Below are 26207 nucleotides of genomic sequence, written 5' to 3' on the forward strand. Positions count from 1 at the left end.
ATACAGAGCCACCCCACCGCCTTTCCTACCCTGCCTATCCCTTCTGAAGAGCTTATAGCCCTCCAGTGCAGCACTCCAGTCATGAGTCGTCCCACCACGTTTCCGTGATGGCGACTATGTCATAGCCATCCTGCTGCACAAGGGCCTCCAGCTCCTCCTGTTTGTTGCCCATGCTACGTGCATTGCTGTACATGCACTTAAGCTGGGCTGTCGATTTTGCCCCCAATGTTGCCATGCCGCCCCTGGGCTCCTTACTAGCGGGCCTGTTTATATCCCCTTCCCCCTTCAAACCTAGTTTAAAGCCCTCTCAATGAGTCCCGCCAACTCTTGGGCGAGAATCCTTTTCCCCCTTGGAGACAGCCGATCTCCATCAGCCGCCAGCAGGCCCGGTGCCATGTAGACTTCCCTGTGATCGAAGAACCCAAAATTCCAGCGATGGCACCAGCCTCTGAGCCACCTGTTAATCAGGTGAGTTTTCCCATTCCTTTCAGTGTTCCTTGCTGCCACTGACGGGATAGAGGAAAACACAACCTGTGCTCCCGATCCTGCGAGCAATCGCCCCAGTGCCCTGAAGTCCCTCTTCATTGGCCTAGGACTTCTCTCTGCAATCTCGTCACTGCCCACCTGTATAACCAGCAGTGGGTAATAATCGGAGGGCCTCACGAGGTCAGGCAGTTTCCTCGTAATGTCCCTAACCCGGGCCCCAGGGAGGCAGCAGACTTCCCTGTGGGATGGGTCCGGGCGGCAGATCGGGCCCTCAGTTCCCCGCAGGAGGGAATCCCCCACCACAATCACCCTCCTTTCTTTCTTAACAGGGGCAGTCGTAATCCGTGGGGGTGACTGACTGACCCTCGGCAACCCCCTGGCTGGACCTTCCCCTTCACCTCCCTCCCCGCTTGCCTGGCCCTCAACCTCCAGAGCCCCGTATCTGTTGTGTAGGGGCAGCTGGGGAGGTGAGGGAGGCCGGGAGGGGATTCGCCTGCCTCCCCGGGCAGGGACCTGTTTCCATTCCCCCCCGTCTCCTGGATCCCCTCCTTCTGCTTGCCGGCAAGAGGGTAGGGGATCCTCTGCTCCTTGTGGGGCCTCCGCCTGCTGCCCTGGCCCCAGGGAGGGCAGGGTGCGGCTCCACCAGTCTATCTCCTGCTCGCACTCCCTGATGCTCCTCAGCCTTTCCACCTCCTCCTTCAGCTCTGCCACCAGGCTGAGCAGATCATCCACCTGCTCACACCGCAGACATTTGCCGTCCCCGCTGCCGTCTGGCACAAGCGACAGGCCCAGGCACTCCCTGCAGCCAGTGACCTGGACGGCCGCGTGTCTGTGCGGGAGCTCCGTCTGGGTCGCCACATTCCTTTTGGCGGCGGCTTTCGGGCGGGTGGTGACCATGGCTGCCAGGTGTTCTCCTGGGAGGACGGTGACCACTGCCTGGGTTCCCCTTTGGAACTTGGAGGGGGGGGACACTCAGCCTTTCCTGCGCGCCCTGACCGCGCGAACTGACGCGCAAACTGACGCGCCACGCCCTCCTGATTTGTGGGCACACAGAGGAGAAAAAAAGCCATTGGGAAAAATCAGCATGAATTTACCAAGCATAAAAACAGCCTCAACAACCTGATTGCCTTTTACGATAAAATGACTGGATTTATGAATAGAGAGCAGTGGATGTCATTTACCTTGGCTTTAGCAAGGCTTTTGACATCATGTGTCCCACAGCATCCTTGTATCCAAGCTGTGTTGTTAGAATCTAGGTAGATGAATTACTAAATGATGAAAATCTGTTTGGATGATCAGGGTTAGAGGACAGTGGTAGGCTTTGGGGGACCTAATAGCAGCCTTACAATACCTAAGATGAGGTTGCCAAACAGATGGACCCAGGCAGATTACTGAGGTATGTAGCAGAAGAACAGGAGATGATAGTCATAAACAAACAGGAGATGTTCTGACTGGGATAAAAGGAAAAAAATTCAATGTGAAGATAATTAAGTATTAGAACAGGCTGCTCAGAGAAGCTATGGATTCTCCATCCTTGGAGAACTGGAAAAAAGACATAAGCAGCTTGTCTGAATGGTGCTTTGAGCAGGCAGTTTAGATGACCTCCTAAAATCCCCTATAACCTGAAGGATTCAATGAGTAAATAAAAATCTCCTTGTTCCTGCACTCATTCGTATCTATACTCACACAGAGGACACTCAAGAGTTAATTCATCTAATTGCAATAAAAACCCTAAAATATTTATAGAAAGCATTGCAATTGTCTCAAATAATCCAAATCCTACAGAGACAAAGAGAAGTAAGTATAAATATAAATTTAGAAAACAATACTTACTGTTACTTGTTGGCTCAGGAAACCCAACATTCTGGCCGTTCCAACTCTTGTTTTCTCCAAGCTGAAACAGGTAGAAAAAGACGAATAAGTAAAAGGCAAATTACTCCTTAAAGAGAACATTCATGTTTATAAATTTAGTTGAAAGATTCTAGAAAGGATGATTTGGGATTGCCACATCTGCTCACAAAACTTTGATAACAGATCTTAATTTTTGTCTAGAATAGGTTATTTGAGGAATGTACCCTTCATGAATAAACATTAACAACTATTGCCTAACACTGAAATATAAATGTTTCCCCAAGGATTAGGCTCAACTCAGTATGTTACCAAATCAGACTTAAAATCAAATGTTTTAAGCAGCTCTCAACTGAAAACATACACAGACAACAGAGAAATTACGTTCTAAAACAAGAAGATCCTAATATCTGCCTAAGAAAGAATGCATAAACACTACAAAGTACTTTGGGTGTAATTTAAAAATATTTACTTGCTAGGAATCCATTTAGTTACTGAAGTGGAAGCAAACAAAGATTGCAATTTTCCATTATTTTAATATATAGACTTTTTTGAGGAAACTAACTGTCTTCAAATTAATTTTATTAACACCGGGTATTACTCTGACACAGAAAAGGGGAGCAATTAACACAGAAGTTCAAAATAAAGTCTACACAGTAAATAAGATGGCAGTGTTCTAGATTTACGTGTAAATGTGGATAAACGTGTCCAAGCTCCCTCATGAACTAGGAGCTATTGACAACCAGCTTGATAAATGTGAAACAAATAATCCTTTTCAGATTTCACTGGGATTTTGTATGCAGACAGAAAACCTCACAGTAAAGCAGTCTATATGCCATGACAAAGTTGTAATCATTTGCTCTGGAAGACAGGGTTGATTGGAAAGCGGAAGAGACGTGAAGGAGGATCAGCCAGCTGAAATCTGCCTCTGCGTCTCAGAGGTTGCATTAAGGCTGTTTAGATTCCTAACTTGTTTTAATGCAGACTATTAGATGATATGTTTTCCTCGGGAAAGAGGAGGGAAGAGCACACTATGCAAAGCAGCTATTCCAATGATTGTTTCCCTGCCTTTCCTCATTATGTACATCCCAATGTGCTTACAGCCTAGGCAACATGCAATAAAAATGGGAGATATTTAGTGGAAAGGGGGGATAGGTATTAGAGCTGGCTCTCAAACTGGTCACCCACCTCCATGCACTTTAATATCACATAACTCCTTTTACTTGTACTATGCAGCAGGCAATATATATATTGGAAAACATGGAAGATGACAGTTCTTCAAATGAATAAGCAATATGAAGTCTATAAATATGTTTGTATTTACTGCTGTCTCTTACAACAGCATAGTTTTGTCATGAATCCATACTGTGCATCCATAACATGATCTGAAAATCAGCACGAGCATGGTGCTACAATATAAGAACATTTCCAACTCTCCTCATTCCTCTCTTTTTACTGTTTATTAACTTGATCATGATGGGGAATTTAGCAAGAATTCATCTACCAGTAAGTTATCCTTAGTGCTGCTATTTCACATGAATGCAATCTACTCTGGTTTTCTTCTCTCTAAGAGAATAAAAGTGACAAGAAGAAACGAAAAGATGGAAACATGAAAAAATGAAGACATTACAACTCTCCATTCTGACCCATAGAGCTAAAATTCTGATAGCTGCAAAAAGGCTCCCAGGGCACTTTCAAATTGTTCTCCTCAGAGCTCTGCACAACCATTACAGATTCCTTCCAGGAACTGGATTACCTCAGGAAAGAGCAGAGCCTTTACTTTTTTTACATTACCTCGATTACCTGTTTACCTGTGCTGCCATCAGCACCATGTATGGTTCTTGTAATGCTCTTAGGTCTTCATTAAAACAATGAATACAGTCACATTTTATGCACCGGGGTTAAGGAAAAAACACTGAATTTGATTTTGCTTTTTTTTTTTAAGGAAGGAAGAAGGGGATGAAAGGACTCGGGGAAGTGGGGCAGGGGAAAGAGAAGTTTCCTTTTTTAAAAGCATCAGAAACAACACAAGTGAAAATTGTCCATTTAGATCCCAACCTGATACATCAGCTAATCTACACTGGGCCCCATTTTGGATTCAAAAAGAGAAACAAGTATCTTCTAATGGTAAATCTTTATTGTGCAATTTATATGGAAGGAATTTTGCAATGCTCAAATTGGTAGAGATCTAAGGGCTATTTTCCCTCTTTTCCAGCACAGTTTAGTTTGAGAATTAAAATGCTTTCATCTACACAAACTAACTTGTGTATCTGCTTTAAATATGTTCAGTCTGTTATATACAGAAGATAAAGCCAGATGTTCTAGATATTTTATGTCCTTAACCCCAACAAAGCTATAAAAATTTGTCCTATGATCTTGAATACTCCCAGTACATAAAATTTGAGTAGTTCACATTTTTTTGGATACAGTATTATGTTTGCTCATTGTGTTCAGAATAATATTGGGCTATTCTATCAATTCTAAGATATCAACGTCTGCAAGTATGTAATTAAACCTGTTTTTTTTAAAGAGAATGCACTTGTAAGCAATAGTTTAATAAACATAGGGAAACGAAGCAGCAGCACCCCTTTTTAGCCACTTGATTTTTTTTAAGGATTTCAATGTAACCACAAGTTTCCACTGTGTAGAGCTCTCCAAAGCAACTATGTTGTGGGCTGAATTTTTTCAGGCTTTATCTCTGAAAATTACTGAGTAAAAATAGTTTAGCCAATTTGAAATCCAAGAATGAAAACCTATGTTTTCCTATTAGAGAAAAAAGTTGACTTTTCTGTTTTGCTTTGTTTTTCAAAAAGCTCTTTGGCCAAATTGGCAGTGAAGAAAAAGCTGAAACTGGTAGCAAGTATCTTCTACAGCAGAAAACTGTCAGCATTCTGGTGAAAATGAATTATCATTTGACTCTGTTATAAGCTTTTTTAAAAATTACTATGACTTCACAGTATGTTCTCACTAAGAACACCATCTAGCCTTCAAGTACCCTGTTTAGAGTATTGCACACTTGTACACGACTAAGATACATAGTGAAGAACGTAGTCACGGTGAGTGTGAATAGCATACATGGAGCTGCTCCTCTCAAAGGAGAGGGAAACAGAAGGAGGTGGAGCCAAGTAACCAGTATGGCATTTATTTTTTCCTGGCTAGGAGTATAGAAAATACAGAACACAGTATCTTCTTTTTTTTTTTTTTTTTTTTTTTTTTTTTTTAAAGAAAGGGTGTTTCAGAGGAAATATAGATATATATTATATTCAGATTTATCACACGGTCCCCAGAAAAGCACAGCAGAACATTCTGTTGACCAGAGCTAGCTGGTGCAGCCACAGCAAACATTTAAGCCATGATCAAAATACATACATGCAGTGACTCTGCCTAAGACAGAAGCTGTTCAAAGTCCACACCTCAGCCAAATACCTTACTAAGTATCTTTTCAGGATACAAAAGGCAAAACCTTAACACCCAATTTTGGTTGCAAAACTTTCCATCAATAAACTCAAGACAGAAGAGGAGTGCTAAGCTCCACATCACTAACATGGAAATACATACCTGCAACACATACAAATTTAAAATGTAATTCCTTCCCCACAAAAAAAAAAAAAAAAAAAAAAAAGAAGAGACACATTTTCTTTCTCAGTCATCAAACCTGAAAAGGCCATTATTTTTCTGGAATGCCTTTAGTGCAAATGCAACAGGAAGACAAACATTGACTACTATGACTACTTCATGTATGAAAACTAATAACAACATTCCTCTCAGTTCTTTCATGGATGCCAAAATGGAATAAAAGCACGAGGCATGTTCATCCTGATTTATAAGTAGAAATAGGCACACACATCACATGTACACTTTGGCATACACACTATCGTCTGGAAATACATTTCTGTTCTTACTCTTACAAGAGGAGAGGCTGCACTTCCTACTAACTGTAGCTGTAGAGCTGTTGCTAAATGAAGGCTGATCTCTGACAAGCAACCTCCTAAAACAGGGGGTGCCACATGTTTAAGCTTCTGTTCTTACTACGTGATTAGCTGATAGAGCTGAAGAATTTTTGACAAGGGTAAAATGTGGGTATCATAACAAATGGTTCTCACCTTTTCTGGCTGGTCTTGAAGAGGAGTAGAGGCTTTGTAACCCAGCTGTAGCAACATTGCTTCTGCTGCATTTCTTTTAGCTATTTTCTTGTTTGGGCCTGTTCCAGTAGTAATCTCATTGCCTACTTTTACCTTTAAAAGAAAACATTGATCATAATCACAATAAATGCAAGACTCCTTAATAGCACCATGTAATAATCTTGCTGACCTACCAACAACTGTCAGCTCTTTTGATGAAGATGCAATCTTGGAAAAGTAAGAATAGAGCAGAAGGGGACTACAATGCCGCTTCATACAGAGGACCTTCTTTAGATTTTTCAGAAGGTCCCCAAACTTGTACCAAAGAGGTACATTTTCCTGTATCTCAGTACACACACAGCTGTGTCTCTCTACCACCAGCCTCTGTGTGATCCCCACTCTCCCTGCTGAACATCTTCCCCACTCTTGCTCCCCGCTCTTTCTTAATGCAGGAAGTGCTACAGGATCTGGACTTCCTTGTCCTTGTAGGAGTGTTGTCTGCAGCAGCTCCCCAGCATCATCAGGACAGTATCCAGAACAACAGAGACACAAACAATGACTTGGAGATTTAAATGAGAGTGGTTTCTAAAGCAAGATGAAAACCATGTTCGCATTCCTCCCCTGTTGTCACACTGCAAGGAACATGGGGGCTGGGGCTGCTTTCTTTTCTGCACTTACACCTGACAAGCTTTTCTCAAAATAGTCTTTGGAAAGAAGACTCCTTGTTGTACCTGTGGTCTGTACTGGACAAAGGGTTTCTGACAAACAAGATGCCTTTCATAAAACTAGGAGAAACTAAAACCTCAAAATGAAGACAAATTATAGACAATGGATATCCACAAAGAGTGGGGCTCTCACTTATTCCTTGGGTTTGGTACCATTCTTGAACTCCTGAAGCTGTATGTGTCTGGCTTGTGATATTAGCACTGTCATTGCTATTCACTTATGCAATATTCATAGCTCTTTGACAGCTTATTTCATTCTGTCCATTAAGCCATTTTATTTGCCAAATTTTCTCTTAAAATAGCATATGGTTTCAAAAGTGTGTTAAAAAAGGAAACCAAAATAAAATAAAAATAATAAAGTAGCCAAAGTGATCTGAATAAAAGAAACCTTAGAGGTCAAAGACCTGAAACCGTCTGGAAGGAGCTTTAAAACAATTGTAAAACCAGGCATATAATTGTTAAATAAATACTAAATGCTATTTAGTAATTTATGTTATTCAATAATTATTCACTTTCCTCAAATTATCATGTATATGTTTTCCTAAAAGTTTTACTTTTTCTTTACTGAAATACCTACTAATTGTACATACAAAGAAGAGGTTGTAAATAAATAATGGTCATTAATATCCCTTCAAAGTACTTATATAATTAAACAAAAAGATTCAGCTACCCAAGACAGAAATATTAATAATATTGAAATAAAAAAACTTATCTTCTATGCAGTTCCACAATCACAATTAGAAAACAGCCAATCTGCTACAAGTTTATATGCAATAAAATTGAGGGACTTTAATGGGACAAGACAAAATGATAATTTATAACATAGCTCACAATAAATCAATGTTCTGCTATTTCTCAGACCTGTAAAACTGGTTTAGCTATTATTATAACCTCTATCAAGGATTAAAGGTCTGAGTACAAAGAGAGCGAGCTTTCTGAAATTAACTTTGGGAACAGAACACCAACTAATGTCATCAGAGGTTTTCTTCTGTTTATCTAGTGGTCAGGACAAGTAATTGGATCCATTTCATCACATCTAAACTTGCTCTTTGTGTGACAGATAAAAATGAACATATTATCTCTGGATATTTTACTTCCACATTCAATTAAATTAAATGAAAACATTGTTTAAGTAGTTTATACAAAGGCTTTTTATTCTGATAAGGTTTTTTGCATGTCATAATGAATCCACTGAGACTTCTTGAAGGCAGGAGAAACAGCAGTATGATTTTAGTATGAAAATACCACAAAAGGCTAAAAATGGGGCTATGGTGTTTAAAAATATACATAATAAAGCAACTGATTTATGGAATTTCTTTGACTCTTTTTTTCGCAAGTCTTCTTGGACAAGGGAATCTTCTACATATTCACTGCTTTTAAGTTTTGGGTTTTTTTTTAATTCAAACCAAAGGTTTTGCCATTATTGAGACCTCTCCAGTGGAAAACCAAATTCTCAGCCCATCTTTCTAATACTGGACTGCGTTACACAGTCACAACCTCACACAACCATCTCTAACTGTGGACACTCCCACAGCAAGGGAAAAGGGATGGTCTGTGATAGGATCACTCTTTTTCAAATACTTTCACATAACATAAAAAGTTGGAAATCCAAATTTATACTCATAAATCAGATTCTGCAACAAAAGGAACCCAGTATCTTCTTTTGCTTCAGAGAGAAAAATAATAAATTATCAAGAAAGACCACTGAGGTCCAAGGAAATGAAGATTGCTAGCCTATCTTGATAGACTGGAAGGAGGGACTTAAAGATTTAAGTGAAAACATAACTAATTTTCTGGAGAAGGAGGTGCTGTAACATCATAAATTCTGCTTGTGATCAGAAGTGACATTTTGGTGTGGTTTGTAGACAAGTCAAAATATGTTCAGGTATGCTATTCTGAATTCCAGCACAAAATTTGTGTGCTGGAAAAACACATTTGTGTTCCAGCACAAAATTACCCCTGAGTGAAAACACAAGACAAAAGAATTCTTTCCTGTTCCTAATCGTTCTTAACCTGCTGTTGTGCTATCTAACAAAATATCACCATTATATCAAATCTTTGTGATTGTTCTTAATTTAAAAATTGAAGAAATATTAATGATCTACTGCTTCTATATTAGGTCCAGAGCCTTTAACTGAACAGGCTAAAACACGCAGTGGAAGGCTTTTTTTTGTGGTATTTCAGATATGAATAAAGCCACAAAGAAACTGAAAATCTGAAAGGAGTTCTTGCAAGATTTACAACACTATTTTTTTAAACCAAAATGCTTGGTAATATGGAGATATTCATACCCATATTTCAGAATATGGGTATTGTTTGTATTGCAATCCTCTGATCAACAATAGCATTAATGTGGTTTTTTTTTTTCAAGAAGACAAGTAAAAGTAAATAAATCATGAACCAACAGTAGCATCAGGGATAAAGACAGAAACCATCAGATGATATAAAAATAAGAAAAGTATAAAAAATGCAAAACTACTACAAGAAAAGCATCTGGAAAGCACATAACCTAATTGCCATTTGTTTCACCAAGAGAAAGAAGAAAGTTCAAACTGGCTTTCTGATACTGTATTTCATACTTTTCTTGTATAACTGACCGTAAAGCAAAGAGCTAAACACAGAGGGTTCCGTTTCATATTAAGTCACCATTTTGCTTGAGTTTGAACAACACATTATCTCTAATGTCACAGCAGATGATACCTGCATAACAAACTCTCGACGGCGAGGCATTCCTCTCTCTGAAAGAAGAACATACTCTGGCTCCTTCTCCTTTTTGGCTTGTTGGATCTGAGCCAGACGACTGATGGGATTCATTCCTTGACCATATTCTGGTCCAGTCTAAAACAGGTTTAGAAGAACGAACAATTATTTCAGTATATAACCATACAACTATTATGCTGCTTCAATAAATCATTTACTAGGGTTACCTCTTCTTTAATACTTCCTTTGAGAGAATAAGAAGTAAATTTCTTCCCATCTTCTGGTCGTGAGACAGAAGATAAGAATGCTCAAGCTCAAAACTGTGTCAAATAATATGCACCTATTGTCTGCCACTGTTGCAGGTAGTGTGCGTACCTATCATCTGTAAGCTACTAATACCCTCATCTATCTATGGAGGTCCTATGGGGATGGATGAAAATTAGCAGATTCATCAATCAATTATATCTCATAGCCCTGTTTCTATGACCCTTCCCCCTAACCCCTTAAAATAGGTTGCTACAATGCTGGAACATGCAGTACGCTAAGAAGAAGTGGGATTCACAGGAGGACAAAACAGATTTGCCATATAACAAGGAAGCTGCCTCTTTCAGCATGCTCAGCACTCCTGCCTTCCATCCCACAATGCAACTAAAGGTGTGGAAAGTTTACTCTGTTTGCGTGTCATAGGAATTCACTCTCAAAATACTTTTATGTAGTGAAGCTAGAAAAGACAGAGAGGAATATCTCCAATAGCTAGAAGTGTTGCAAATTGTGAGCCACCCACAAAGTATTTCAAATTCTTAACAGACAATAATCCCCACAATAACATGTCAAAATGTATGGTTGGGGGTGGAATTGATCTGATGGGGGAAAAACAAAAGGACTGAGAGACTGGTCTGTCTAAGATTACATAGACAGGTGAAAACCTACAGTCCTTACAAACTATCTAGTTCTGAAATCATTTTAATATGTTACTACTCACACGGCAAATGCTCTGTCAAAGCAAATAGCTATGAAAATATTTGTTTGTAGATCTTAAGGAGAAGAAATTAAGACTCAAAAATATTTATCTGAAGTCATATTTAACTGATTTATATACCATAACACAAAGAATGAACTTGCAAATGTAAATGGCATTTGAATGTAGAATTGGTTTTATGCTATTGAGATATTTCCTTTTCATGAAGCCATTTCCAGGATAAGAGAAGGTCAGCAATCATGCTTGTTTGAGCTTCTCAATTAAGAACAAACAAGTGGTCCAGAACCTAAAGAGATGATCAGCAACTGAAGGCAAAGACCAGAGAGGGATATTATATTAAGAAAGCTGTGCAGCAGATCCTTCATAGTGTAACTGCTGAAGCTGTTAGAGAAGATGTAGGTGAAAGAATTAAGGCAATGTCATGCACAAGGGCAGCTGTGTGGGCAAGGAGCCAGGCAGAGACAAAATGCAGAGCAGGCTAAATAAAGTGCAGGCCTTAAGGTATAGCCTCATAAATATATATACAAATAAAAATAAGTTATTGTTGTCACTTTTTTTGATGCTCAAAACATGTGCAGGTTAAATTAAAAGAAATGGGCACACTGAAAGCATTTCAGAAGTTTGGATATTCAAAAAATAAAACCCCTCCATATATCCAGGTTTTTTTATTAACATCTCTTTCTAACATGGCCAACTTTGGATAATTCAATTTAAGATTGTAATGTAAATGGTATATGGTAATATAAGAGGTTTTTACATTATTATACCCTTAGCATCTTTCTTGAGAAAAACTTTCCAAAATGAGACAGCCAGAGCCAATAGCCTTTTCAGATCTTGCAGCTTTAAAGCTGTATTAAAGCTGATGGTTTTCCATTAAAGAATCTTTTATGCTCATTTTTTCCTAGAAGTTTTTGAGAATTAGATCCCCAGAATTTCAGTAGGAGCTGGGTATCTAATAAACCTAGGGGTTTTTTTAATTTTTTTTTAAAAATCACTCATGCTGTTTTGAAGGCAAATGAAAAGAGGAAGATGATGAAGTCCTTTGCACATTTTCCAAACCCAGTTTTGTGCTCTCCAAAGTATTTGCTTATTTTAGACGGCTTTTCTGTTGGCTGCTCCTACAGAACTCTGCACTCAGTGTACTGAGCATACAGATTTCTAATGGTCATACTTTTAGTAAATTGAGTAATGATTTACTTATTTTTACAATCTATCAATGTAACACTTGATGAGGATTGAGTTCAAGCCATACTGGTATAATGCTGTCCAGCCTCACATAATGCAAGCTGTGGACATAACATAATTCAGAAAAACGGAAGGTTGGGGTTTTTTTTAAACTAACAAGAGGCAAATACAGAAAAAGAGATGAAATTTAGGTGCTAAAACTATGTTCTGAAGCACAGGATTTGGACATGAAGGTTTCCTTTTTTTTCCTGCAATTCTAATCTCAAGGTTCCTGATCCGCATCTTATGGGGCAAAAGTGACTCTGTAACACCAGAGAGAAAGTGAGCAACTCTCCACCGTTATTTACACCAGCCTAAAATGAGTATGAAAGGCTATTAATGTGTCCTTACGTATACCTAAATGACTATCCAACATGGCAGACAATAGAAAATCATGTACAAAGAGTTTAACTACTTTCTCAGAAAATAATACTTCCTAAATTAAAATGAAATGTAGCAGATTTCGGCCACTGCACTGCACCGCGCTGAACAGATGACAAGTTAATCTGATTAGTTGTTCGGTGCTGAGACTAGGTAGTCATGCTTCATAAATATATGGACACTATGTTGCTGCTTTTGTTAGATCATTTGGTAGACTAGTTACTTCAGATGACCCTTTACTTTTGCATGAATTTAGGATGACCAGACAAACCAGGGCTAGTCATCATAGACTGACTGAATTGTAGAAGTAGCAATAAATCTACTGCCACCAAGAATAAAAGCACCATTTAAGAAGCTTAAGCTCACAAGAATCCAGAGCCTCTAAAGGAAGCCTCATCAGTGCAGCAAGCAGCACATTAATATCCTCTGAGACAGGGCATGCTTTAATGGAGGGATGGTTCAAAGTCCACAAGTCCTCCATGGGCTGGTCTCCAGTCAATTTTCTGTCTGTATTCAAGAGCTAAAGAGTATTGTCAAACATAGGTACATGAAAGAAAAACAGTATTGTCCTTTGATGGTTGACAAGTGACACACTAGGCTGAGATGTCAACATACTCTTGGCCTTCTTTCAAATCTTTCAAATGTCAAAACAAATTGAAGCTGAAGTCACAAAACTCCTGAATCTAGCTCCATGAGGGGATGAAGATGGACTGTGCACCATTTCCCCATATATCTACTATTTCATATATTTCTCTCCCTCTTCAACTGGTGACAGGGGAAAGACCAGGAAGAGAACCACCATATATGCTAGTAGGGCCTCCCAGAGGAGATGATGCTAAAAATTCACATGGCTGTAACATAGCTGCTTGGAGGTTTTGATCCCCCACTAGACTTAAACCAAATCCCTAAAGACTTCAGTGATGTGAGCTTGGTTCTTAAGCCGAGCACCTTACAAGCCATTATGTTTGAGAATTTCATAGCATTCTCAGAATTTAAAAAAGTACAGGCATATTAGCATAGGCAAACAAGAGTATCAACAGAAAATGACAAATAACCCTTTACGGATTTAAAATCTCAGTAACTTACTTTCTGAGCAAACATTCTTAATTCTGTCAAAGGCAGGCACATACCTTCAATATTGTTTTTGGACGTTTTTTAAAGTAAAGTTTTGGCTTTTCAATCACAGGAAGAGGAGGAAGTTTCTTAAGTTCTTGTAGGACAGCCATTGCAGCACGTTTCTTTGAGAGCTTCTTACTGTTGCCTTCTCCTTCTGCAGTGAATTCTCCTACTGTAACTCGTGTAACAAAGCTCTTCATGTGAGGAGGTCCACTTTCTTTAATCACCTTTTAAGCAAAATTAACAGTGAGTTAAATCACCCTACAAGAATATAAGTTAATGTTTGTATCTCTGCAATGTACTTACTACTAATGCAGTTTTCCTGCTAACTGAAGACATTAGATGGGCTTTCATAAAATCTGGACAAGTATTAATGACAGTACCAGGTTTGAGGACAGAAATTAAAGCTAATTAGATAAAGCAAATCTAACCATCATATTCAGTGTTTCACAGAAAATACAGTAGACCTATGTTTTCAAAAAGATTTATACAACAACACAATACAAAACAATAATGCATATTTAAACCAAGGCTGCTGTTTTTTTCCTTGTGAGGTGCTTCACATACTAAAGAAATTCAATTCAATAAAGGTCCACCAGGCTTTGGCTATTTCTTTCCATAAAACATATTCAAAACTATATATGGCATCACTTCAACCCATTCGTCATTTTCTCCTATTATTATTAAAACTTAGGATGTTCATACATGGTCCCAAACTTCAGTCTTAAAGGTCCATATTTTTACGCTGTCCTAGCTGCAGGCAGCATGCCTGCTCTCAACATTTACCTTGCCAGAGTATACAACTCAGAGCGATATCCCGTACATTTGAAAGGCTGCCACAGTCTTGCCTCTACGACTCTCAGCTGTCCCTCCCAACAATACCGAAAGGAATTGTCACAAGAGCCACCATAACTCACACAAAAGCCAATCAGTTCTGAAAAGTTTCATTTCTTTAACCCCTTCCAAACATATTCAGGATGACAATGAGAAAACCCATTCAAAGTACTTCTCCACTATTAAAAGTTACAATAATATGGAAAAATATGAAGTTCTGAAGACTGTACCTTCCTTTAGCTCTTTTTCTGTCTTCATTTTTCCACACACACATCTCCTTTCAGGAGGCTATACTGTTGGGATGCATTCACCAACAATTCACAGTACTGCAAGTGCTAAGATAGCCATCTCTTCATGTATGCACCATTTACTGGTCTGAATAATGTCTATGAGGAATTAAGAGACCTCGTCTGGGAAAAGGTTCAGTTATTTTGTTTGATGGGTGGGAACAGCTACCTAATCTAATCTTAGTTACACATGTAATGTGTATAAGCAGATATTAGAGCATCTGACAGGCACCTCTTTGTATTATCTTCAAAATCAATACAAATACATATTTAGTTTCAGTAGGTGCAATTACATCAAACCATTTGTTGAAGAAGTATAATTCCTGAGTGCAAGGGAACTGAGGTAAAGGTGCTAGGGACTTCTTGGTGTAATAACTATATTTTTAATGGGCTGAAACCTTCAACCTTAATATTATTACAACATGTTTTGTATTAAAGTTCTTTTTATCAAGGTCATGTCCCTTGCATTATTTAGTTTCGCTGTTACACTGTAATGAGGTCTCCTTAGGCTTGTATTTCTTTTTTAAGCTCTCTTTTGTGGTAACTTCACCCAGCAAATACAATTATCACAGCATATATCAATAAAAAGACAACTTTGTCCACATTTTCCCAGAATAAGACAACATCTGTGCCAGCTTGGGATTTTTCTGTTGTAGTCCAGGAGTGTTCCCACTCGAAGATTCCAGGTAATAATTTCTGAAGTGTTTTCAAGATTGCCTCACTTGAAAATTGCCCACTGGTGCTTCACCATGTGAGAAGGCAGCAGTGCTTTCAAGGCACTGACCCACGCTGAGCCAAGGGAAGCTGCACTGCCTGCACCAGAGCTGGGATGAGCCCAGCACTGGGATCTCCTGCTCTCAGGGCTTTCTATCAGTGCTGAACACCTTCATCGCACTGCAGTGTTTCCCACTCTGTTTTAAAGGAGTATCTTAATCCAAGATTAAGATTACGTTGCTATCCAAGTATTGCAACATGTTGGCTGTAAAACATGGCTAAATTAACCTTACTAAGGTCCTTAATCTTTATATGGTCTTACTAATACCATTATATAGGTGTTTCTACTTACATGCAATATAATGTATTAATAAAATATACAAGAATGTCTATACTGACCAGATGAAAAAGGACAAAATAACTTGCTTAAGGAATATAACTGCTGAGTTCCTAAAATATTAGTTTTATATAAGTTTTCTCATATATATATAAATGCACACAAATATAAATATATGAAAAAGAGTGTTAATATAAAACCAGATTATATTTTCATATACGTGAAAATATATTTCTTAATAAAAGCCTAATGTATTCCGGTGTGTTTTTCATCTTTTAAACTTTTAAGGATGTAACACAAGGTAAATAATTGCCTGGAAAACATTCAAAACTGTTTCTTTGTTAGTGTGCAAGTGAAAAAAAGTCTGTGTTGTCAATGGAATGAACCCCATAGGATTCAGATGGGATCTGAATCAAGCTAAACATCCAAATTTGGTAATTTAGCAAAAAAAATATTTACCTAACAACATTTTTGGTTAACCCCAGATTTTAGATCTTTTTACTCCACATGATTTCAAACAGTTGTGCTATAAGCCTAGGGACAGAAAACACTAAAAAGAAATTCAGCCTTTGCTATCCAATAACACTATATGCATTAGTACATTAAACTATTTCCTCAGTTGAAAGATACAACCCGTGGACCAAATCATGGCTAATTTAAAGCTGAGAATTTGATTAAGGGTGACAGTTCAATACACTTTTCTTTTTCTGTTCCACTGATTTAAAGAATAACTCCAGCAAGAGAAAACACATGGGGCCAAAACACATCTAAGGTCAAGTTACATCTAGAGTGAATTTGGCTCAACTTAATGAATCATGCTGACAAATGAAAAACAGCAGTACGATTACAACAAAAGAGCAACACTGCTTCAATTATTAATGAGACTCCAGGTAGAAAATTCAAAAGATTATGACAAGATTAAATGGACATTAAAAAAAAATAACAGAGGAGACAAAAAGCAAGTCAACAAAAACATGTCACCTACATCTATGATTATTTAGAAACTTTAAAATACCAATATATTTCCATGTGCTTGTGCAGGCAGACATACCACCTTTTCCCAGTTTAAAAAAAAAAAAGAAGTCTGGATGTTTTATTAAAACTGGAGTGAGGAAGGGTGACCATCATGCAAAACCCAAGCGAGAGTTACTCAATATGTCAATCATCCAATCTGAAAGCCTTAATCCCCAGGAGAGCAGGAGCCAGACGGGTGTGAAACTTCCCACTGAGAACTTGCTCAGTCTCCCAGAGTCAGCAATTTGGTCTGTTCCTGGTTCACAATACAGAATCTCTGCCTCACTGTGATAAGACTGGGACACAGGAAACTGCAACTCTTTTTCCTCAGCAGAACACTGGAAGGGGATGGAGGGGAAGAAAATTTGCTGGTTCAGGCACTCTATCCCCTCACTCCTGATACTGAGAATGAAAAAAAATCTATCATTGTATTTGCTATTCTAAAGAAAGGACCACCAATCCAAAGAAAAATATTGAAAATAAAATGGCAATCTGAAACACCCCAACATGTTCTAATACCTGAACCTGTTGACCTCACTTACGCCTTCTAGGCTCACCCAAATCCTTATTGACAAGTCAGAAATAAAAAAAACATACATGTTGCAAGAGAACCAAAAAAAAGCAAGATTTTAGCCTACTGTCAAGGAGGGAATAAGAAGCAAAATGACCATTTTACAGCTATTCTAACAATCCCTACAGCAATCAGTTTTGTATCCCTCCTTAAAAATTGTTCATTGAGGGTCCCACAAATGCCTTAGCGGAGTTGCACTTTGACTTAAGAGTTTATGAATAAAGGCTAGCAAAGGATGGACCAATGAGAAGTATGGACCAAAGCTTGTTCTTTGTTAGAATTGAATACCTTTCTTTTAGTTAACAATTTAATAGATAGAAATTGCTTAAAACTCATCCTAAAGTTCCTAGGTAATTAAAACTAGCCATATTACATGAAACAGGATAGACAGAAGAAACCCACAGGGTTCTGCATGCTCTCCCTATTTTCCACCCCTTGTGCAATTCTGAGGACATGTTTACATAGAACTTTACATATCTTTATCACCATTACTTAGCTGCATAACACAGCACTGTTGGAACACTGGCTAAAGCTTCATCAGATGAAGAAAAGGCAGATCATTTTATAGCTATTGCACAAAAAAAAAAAAAAGCTAGAGAAAGCTTTGATGCCTGCCTGGAATAACACAAAACCATTTGTAAATAAAATCCTATTAGAAACATCAGATCCTAGGGATTACCCATAATTGCTTAGCAGTTTTATTGAAATATAAGCCATTACCAAGTTCAATCAAAACCCCATTTAAGAATGTCACCTATACTTAGAGTTAAAGGCAGGAAATAACACAAAACCTGTCAGGAGAGCAAGAAACTGTCTTTTTTCGATGTTGTTAACATTCTTTGGCAAGTGACACATTACAGTTTTCCTGTACTAAGTACCTCTGCCTTCATTCTCTCCTTACCAAATGTTCTCCCTTAAATAAGCTGAAACACAAGAATGAAGTTAAGATGACATTCAAAGCACTATCCCTCTTTTCCTCCCAACCTCCAAGCTATTCTGTGACCCGTGACCATTCATCACCTTGTATTTTAGTGTATTGATCTGTATGGAACTATTCCAAATATTTTTAAATACTTAAGGTAAAAAAAAATGTGTGAAAACCGAAATGTTAATTATCAGCTTCCTTTTTGAAACACAGGCATGTGTTTCCATTATGTCTGATCTTACGTAAGAGTTATGTTCTTTCCATGCAGTTGCAAATTGATACACCAACACCCCCAGAAACCCCAATTTTGTCCTTCAGATTTTACATTCTCTTAACTTTCTAATTAGTCCATATTACATAGACCAGATATATATATGAAGCACACACGCATTTGTTATACTGAGCAATTCCTTAGTCAAAACCAATATTCTTTGTCTTTGGCTCTCTTACCTACCTTCTGAGAGATTCCGCAGATTTCTAAGAAGGTCCAAATAGCTCATGTGACAGTGGCCAATTCATGGATATGGGCCAAACATGTCAGTAAACTGCAAACAGCATACTGGTAAGGCATGCCACAGCATAGTTTACTTTTTTGGCATGCAAATATGTGCCTATACTTCAAAAGGAAAAAGCACTGGAGAAAATAACCATCACCAGTATAGGCACTACTCACATTCTTCATATATACTCAGTTTAAATGTAAAACAACAAGCAGAAAAATAAAACTTTAAAGAGCCACTTACATTAGTATTTTCTGCATTAAAAAAAAAAAAAAAGGAAAAAACACCCTGCAGCTTGAAAGTCTGGTGGTTCCTACCACAACAACGTTAGATTTTTACAACCAGTTTGTGTAAGAACTTTCTCATCGGAAAAATTTTCCTGTTACTATCAGTCATTCTCCCGTAGTTATTTCATTGATAGCATTGGAGCTATTCCAAATATTCTGTATTACTTAAGGTAAACAAAGGTGTCAGAAGCAGGTTCATAGATAAAATCATATGAAATGAGAAAAAAAAACCATGAAGGCTTAAGTAGAGATAGATAAGGAGTCAAACAGTGTGGCAGATAAAGATACTCATGACTTTCTGAAAAGAACACATCGGATGCAAAGTGTCTCAATGGGAACTTCTGTAGTGTACAAATGCCTACAGTTAAAACAAAGACTTTGGCTGACTGTTTTGAAGATTATTTCAAATCAGATTGAGTGTGGCTACCGATTCTAATCCCACAGCACTATACAGAAGATGCTTGACCTGTCTTTCCACCATCCACTTGTTTGCAACCAAGTATTAGGTCTCTAATACTTCCGAAAGATCATCTAATTTAAGAGTAAAAACTCAGTGTCTTAGACTCTGATACACTACCAATTTTTTTATTTATAATTTGCACAAATTTAAATGTCATATTCATAATGCATTAATACTATTAACTGTGTTGAGTTTTAGTGGCACTTTTTTTTAATACTTTCTTAGCAAACAGATAAATATGTAACACGTACCTCAAAACTGACAGGTATATTGCGCTTCAAAGCAATTTCAAACACTACACTGATTTCAGACTTGTTTGCATCTTTATCTTCTTCTGATTCTTTTCCTGTTTCTCCATTCTGAAAATGAAGAATACGTAATCATATTACAATTTTTAGAAGATAAAAAATATAATATACTTCTCCCCTGATTTCTCAAAGACTTTTGAGTTCTCCTGTCATGCTGTAAATCAGCGTTTGTACATCCATCTCAGCACCCCATTATCAAACACCCGCTGACCGTGAAGCCATATAGAATGCAATTATGCTTCATAATAAAGGAACACATACACATGAATTTATAAATTAAGGATAGATGGCAAAATAACTTCTACGGATTTTAGTCTTATTAATGACATGGGTAATAATCATGTGAATACACACTTCTTGTGTCGAACATGAGGATCAAACAGATCCTTTGACCTGTTTCCCAGTCTCTCTGTGGGCACCCCTTCCAAGCAAGCAAGAAGTCTTCGGTACTTCTTGGAAAGTACAGAAGACTGTACTTCTCTCAGAAGAAATTCAGTGAATCACTCCCACACTTTGACTGGGTCACCAGGTTACAGGTGTCCTCAGCAGGTCCAGCTGGTTAATGGCCCCTCCATCGACTTCCCTCTGGGAGTTATGACCAGTGTGAAAAGGTAGTGACAGAGAACAGCTTGCTCAACACAGAACGTTATTTATTTATCCATAGGAACATAACAAACAGAGAGGCTAAGAGATAAAACAACAAAAGGCACATGCAAACATTATCCTGCCTAAAATTCAGCTTTGCTTTGCACTTTAGGTAAGTCTTATTTTTCTCAGACAGCCACCAGCATGGGGATCAGTCAAGGAGTTACTGCCTTCTGCAACCGCTACTTTTTGGTGTTTGTCCCCCAGGCCATATCTTCCTTAGTTCTCAGAGGTTTCACTTTCAGCTACTTTCAAACTGCAAAGCCCTGAATGTTTCAAACTGGGGTCTCCCAACAACTATGTAACCTTGGCCAAGCTCCTAATTTTTTATTAGTGGAGGTAAACATCAAAGAAACTTGGGCTGCATTAGGTGGATTCCTGCAGAGTTCCCATCTTACATAACAAAGTCTGATCTAAATCTTCAGCCACCAGCACAGCTAAAAAATCCAGATACCGAAGTTATAAAAAAACATTAAAAAAGCATTAGGTTCTCCACATTAACAATGAAATTTATCAGTCTTATCTACCATTTGTTAATTCTTAATATATTAATCTTTAAGATAATGCAGGACCAAAAATGCAGCAGTCAGCTACAGCACTCCGACTTGGAACACTTTTTGTCTCCTTAAATGGTTGGAGAATTTTGAGTCTGAAAAAGCAATTTACATCCCTGACATTGATCTGGAGCTAAATACAAAACAAAAGTTTTTAAAGTTTATAGAATCTGCTGAAAATAAAGGGTACAGTGCAAAGCAGTAAGAAGGGTAGTTAGAATGAAATTATGTAGGATCTCTAGCTCATTTCATATATGAAATGTAAAGCACTACTGACATCAAGAATGTAGGTCATTATTTATAGGATAGGCAAAACATTGATTCAGTGAACAACCTAGGTTTACTGAGAAACATCAACTGAACAGAGCTAAAAGGACATTATTTAAAAGTAAAAATATGTTTTGGGAATATAAAGAATATCAAACATGAAGAGTGGGGTACTACTATTCTGTAAAGAACCTTAGTGAGAATGTTACTCAGTATTGTACTCAATTAAGTTTTTGTTTTATAAAGGACACTGCCAACCCAAAAAGCTGACAAAAAAATCCACAAGGATGAACTACTGATTAGAAAAAACAACTTTACACTGAGACACTATGGAAACAATCAGTTCTAGAAAAAGATTCAAAAGTACTTAAGCATAACCTGTAAATGTATACAGGGGAGATATTTTTGATATGTTTGTTACATTTAACAAAGATAAGAAAGCACCAATTAGAAAATGAAGCTAAGCGAATTTGGAAGAAATACCTTGCAAATTATCTTTTAAATAGAGAATAATCAATCACTGGCATCATTTACATAAAATAATACAAAGCCCACTGGACTGTCATCAAGCCTTTAAGTCAAGAATTTTTAGGTTTTCTAGCTATACTCTAGCTTAACCAGATATGTAGAGTCTAATGTAGAAATTACTGTTTAAAATTTCATTATTTAATAGAAACACATCAATCCAGAAAATCCCTGATTGTCCCTTCTGCCCTTACAATTTCACTCCGTGCATATTTTTCCACCAAACACAGTAGAGAGCCTAACTGTGAGTGAAGACTAGGGAGGATCATAGACTTTAAGGCTTAGACCTTAGTACTGAGCAATAAAGTTTCAAGCCTTAGTCATATGACTTCCCTAAGGAAGACAAAATATGTTCAGGAGTGTCTCAAGTACTTTGGATTTAAATTTGATCCTCATTCCACAGCTGACACTTTAATTGTAAGGCCTTTCTTAGCCTCACATCTATGAGACAGCAGAGGTGCTTTGGCAGACACACAATAGCTCTTTTATGAAAGCAGGTTCACATGCACCTGTAACCCTGCCCTGTTTACTGATTGCTTGTTTCTGCTCACCTTATGCTCTTCTACACATTTGCACAATGAAGTATTAAGATGGTAATATTCCTCTTCAATGGTTTAATGTGGATAAAAAAAAGTATCCTTAACTAAGTTTAAAAAAAAAAAAAAAAAGGAAAGAAAGGGTATCTCAAAATGAAGGAAGAATATACAGAGGCCTGCATTAAGCAAACACAGTTACGAAGGCCAAAAGGTAAAGCAATGTATTTACTGCGCTATATTCCATGGATCCCATTCCAGTGAATTTCACTGAGTTACTAATGGGATGCAGGGCTAGACTGGTACTAGCACGTCTGTCCTCACTACCCTTTCTTCTCTCGTTAGAAGCACAGTAGCAGTGACTGGGGGAGAAAGACGCTCAGTCGCTCATGTAATTGATGCCAGTCAGACTCTAACGCATACTGGCTCTGATCCACGCATGACATTTGAGGAACGGTGAATCAATCATCTTGCATGGCCGACCCAAGCAGGTCAGTTCCGCTGAAGAAAGCAGTTTTACTGAGCTGGACCATGTCCTGTGGTGAGGGCACATGCCACCACTGCGTAGCAGCCCTGCGTGCACTTCACACGACCAGCAGCAGGAAGGAACCTGAACCTTGGCACCATGAAGACTTAAACTCTGCTTCAACCAACCTCCAGTTCTCTGGAGAGTTACACTCAGTGCCACACGATGCAGCTCTTTGTACCCCATCATGACCTAGGCATAGTGTCACCTCCAGCCTTCTCCAGTCACTTACAACTCTATCCCATGAAGTGACAGAGATGTTTCTTCATGACCAGCCCACAACCAGCTCTGTTTACCCTCAGCGTGACCAAGCCACAGAGGTCTTCCTGACTGAGGACTCGATTTAGACTCCTACCCACAGACACCTGCTCTTGAGACCCTACAGTGTCCCAAGTGCTCTTCAACTGCTGCGCCAGAAACTCACGGTGCTCCCACAGGTCTTCCAAGTATTATGTGAATGTCTCAGCTAATCTACGGTATTGTCTCCTGATAATTCTTCCCTGTTTTTCTCATAGCTAACTGTGTATTTGATTCAGTTTACATATATAACTTATGGTGGTGAAGAGAAGAATGAAGTTACTGCATTAGCTCATGAGAAAGACAATACTACAGCATGCTACAAGAATTTAGGAAACTCAATTTGCCATGACTACATCTTCTTAAAGCCTGCACATCCTAATAGACACTGATGTAAACAGATACTAAATAGACCCAATTAGGCAAGAATGTTAATTCAAGATTTTATTGCTTTTGCTAGGTAAATTACATATGTACATGGGCTATGAAAACTCAGTATATAAACTAGGTACATATCCATATTACTTATACATATTATTTACTTCCGTCTACTACTTATTATCCTATGCACTTAGTGGTTTAATTTCCATTCTTATTAATGGATATCTTGAATTCAAAGTCTAAAACCATCAGATAGGTGATCATTAGCTGTCAGCGAGCTCTGTCAGGTTCTTAGGTACATGGGGGACAAGTCATTTCAACTGTAAAGATCACACTGATGGCACAACACACATTCATGATTAATAATTCATTCTCCATGAAGCTACTGATAAAATGGACATTTTCTCCACTTTTGGTTTTTACTTCATCACTGTTGACAATCCCATCTTTAAAATGCCTACTTTTTTTGTTATTTAAGTCTAATTTCATGTCAGGTATGCTATTATAAAGAAGTAACACTAACGATTTGTTAGTATTGCCCCTCTAATTACTGAGGCTAATATGAAAAAAACACTAAAAATTAAACATTAAAAAACTGCCAATTAAATTGTTCAATTTAGTATCTTAATGTGAAGATTAGGAACAGTTTTCTGAAACACAAACCTGAGGTAATTTTTCTGGAATAGGTTCATTCTGGAGAGCTTGAAGGGCCTTCATTGCAGCATTATGTCTAGCAGCTTGACGAGTCTTTCCTTCACCAAAAAACTCACTGTTGCCAACAGTTAACTGGACATAGAAAATTTTAGGCACTGGGCAGTGATACCTGGAAAGAAGTCATGAAAAGAAAACAGCAACATAAGTTACAAATTTTAACCATCAATTTTATGTAATATAGAGCAGTAGTTAGGGATACAACATTATGTTTTCTCACAGAGTAAGAACTAACACTCAAACACATGACTGATCCTCAGCAAGATCTTGGTTTGAGTCCTGAGATTAAACCTAAGGAGAACCAAAAGCTTCAGTGGAAGCCATGCCTGGGAGACAACTCCTGTCCCACAAGAAAGTGGCATGGAGGAAGAAGGATTGTGAGGTCTCTCACTTGAAGCATGCCAGCATAGCTCGGCTCTTGGGAACAACAAAAAGTGAGACGGCAGAGAGCGAGGGACCTGGACAATGTACTTCTAGCCTCTTTTTGAAGCTCAAGTATTGAAATTGTTGTAGAGGATAAGAAGGAGTTTTCTTCCAAAGTGTAACAGAGGGTAGGGAGCAGCTCTCCTCCAACACTGTAATAGCCAAAAATTTTTCGGGCACTGAAAGAAAATCAGCAATCAACACCACACTGTTTTCCTTTTTTTACTTTCCTACAGAAAAATTTCCATATATAATAGCCGGGTTTGTTGTTCTGAGTATGTCTGAAATGCACCAAAAGAAAGATAAAGCAAAAAATTGAACATTTTCCTATGAACCGGCACAGCTATTACTCCTCAAAGAAAGCAGTATCTTTATTCATATCATAAACTTCACATCTCTATTTTAAGTAATAAAAATAGCTAATCCATCCCATACTCCCTACCCTGAAACCTGTCTTTCCCTAGCAGCAAATGAATAAAGAGACGTAATGCCACTCTTGGGTTTGGGAGGTCCTGTCACAGCACTGTGACAACTAAATGCAAGAGCTTGTCCACATAAGCAATTTCTACAGAAAAGAAGTATTCCCCCCCTAGAACCAGAAAAAGCAATTCAGCACAGATAATTAGTTCAGTCACTGTTAAAATTACAACCCTTTAAGAGAACATTGCCAAAAAGTCCTCTAATAATATTCTACATAGGTGAGGAAATTTGCTTCATACTCTTCACTCTGTCATCCTGTCTGCCTGTGCTCCTTCCTGAAAAAAAGGCTTTTCTAAGACACTGGAGATTGAGTCCTTGGGAAAATATATACCTATCAGAAATGGTTTCTTATTTATGACAAATAACTTGTACATATTTTATGGCAATGTAAAAAAGCACAGCATTCCAAAAGCATGGCCAAAAGCTAGGTCAGTCGCAACAAAATGAGAATCACTCAAAAGCACAGCAAAGTACTACATTTTCCTTCTTCCTCTTAAAGGACCCTTACTTTTTTTGTACGAAGAGTTTCTGACTTTTCATTAATAATTGTAACAGATTTGTTTCAACTATAAAACAAAATAAAAAGTTTTTCAGATAGCAGCACACTTCAAACTCAAGCAAGTCTGAATAAACACTCTAGTCTCAGTGCCCCTGAACTTTGTGCCTAATTCTAAAAATACGTTTATATGGAAAGAGCAAAACCATAATACTGCCTCCAACAAGCCTGTGGCTATAGGGCCTTGGAGGGGTGAGCTAAGTTGACTTTACGACATGCAAAAAGTGAGTATTTACTTTGCTTTCCTGTTTACAGTTTAACACAGTTAGAGGGAATTATTAAGGCCTGGAAATGCATTTGCTTACATAACATTTTCATGAAATGATAGAATAACTCAGGTTGGAAAGGCTTCTGGAGGTTATCTGGTCCAGTGCAGTGCCCAAAGCAGGGTCAAACTCTTGAGTTACACTGTCTTGCTCAGGCATTGTCCAGGGTATTGTCAGTATCTCCAAGGATGAAGATTCCGCAACATCTCTGAGCAACCCGAGTGTT

The 26207-nt window shown here is 38.2% G+C and overlaps 1 protein-coding gene across 3 annotated transcripts in view; it reads right to left on the reverse strand.

Moving 5' to 3' along the window:
• STAU2 (staufen double-stranded RNA binding protein 2) overlaps window positions 1-26207 on the reverse strand; it is a 180390-nt gene that overhangs the window by 99568 nt on the left and 54615 nt on the right. For all 3 annotated transcript variants that reach the window (XM_075705208.1, XM_075705206.1, XM_075705207.1), the window contains exons 6-11: window positions 24209-24368; window positions 19761-19868; window positions 13595-13807; window positions 9881-10018; window positions 6438-6569; window positions 2320-2380 (exon numbers count right to left, since the gene is read on the reverse strand). In XM_075705208.1, coding sequence (XP_075561323.1) covers window positions 2320-2380; window positions 6438-6569; window positions 9881-10018; window positions 13595-13807; window positions 19761-19868; window positions 24209-24368 — 812 coding nt within the window. The remainder of the gene's footprint in view (window positions 1-2319; window positions 2381-6437; window positions 6570-9880; window positions 10019-13594; window positions 13808-19760; window positions 19869-24208; window positions 24369-26207) is intronic.

This window comes from Pelecanus crispus, chromosome 2 (assembly GCF_030463565.1).
Source record: "Pelecanus crispus isolate bPelCri1 chromosome 2, bPelCri1.pri, whole genome shotgun sequence".
Classification (NCBI taxonomy): domain Eukaryota; kingdom Metazoa; phylum Chordata; class Aves; order Pelecaniformes; family Pelecanidae; genus Pelecanus; species Pelecanus crispus.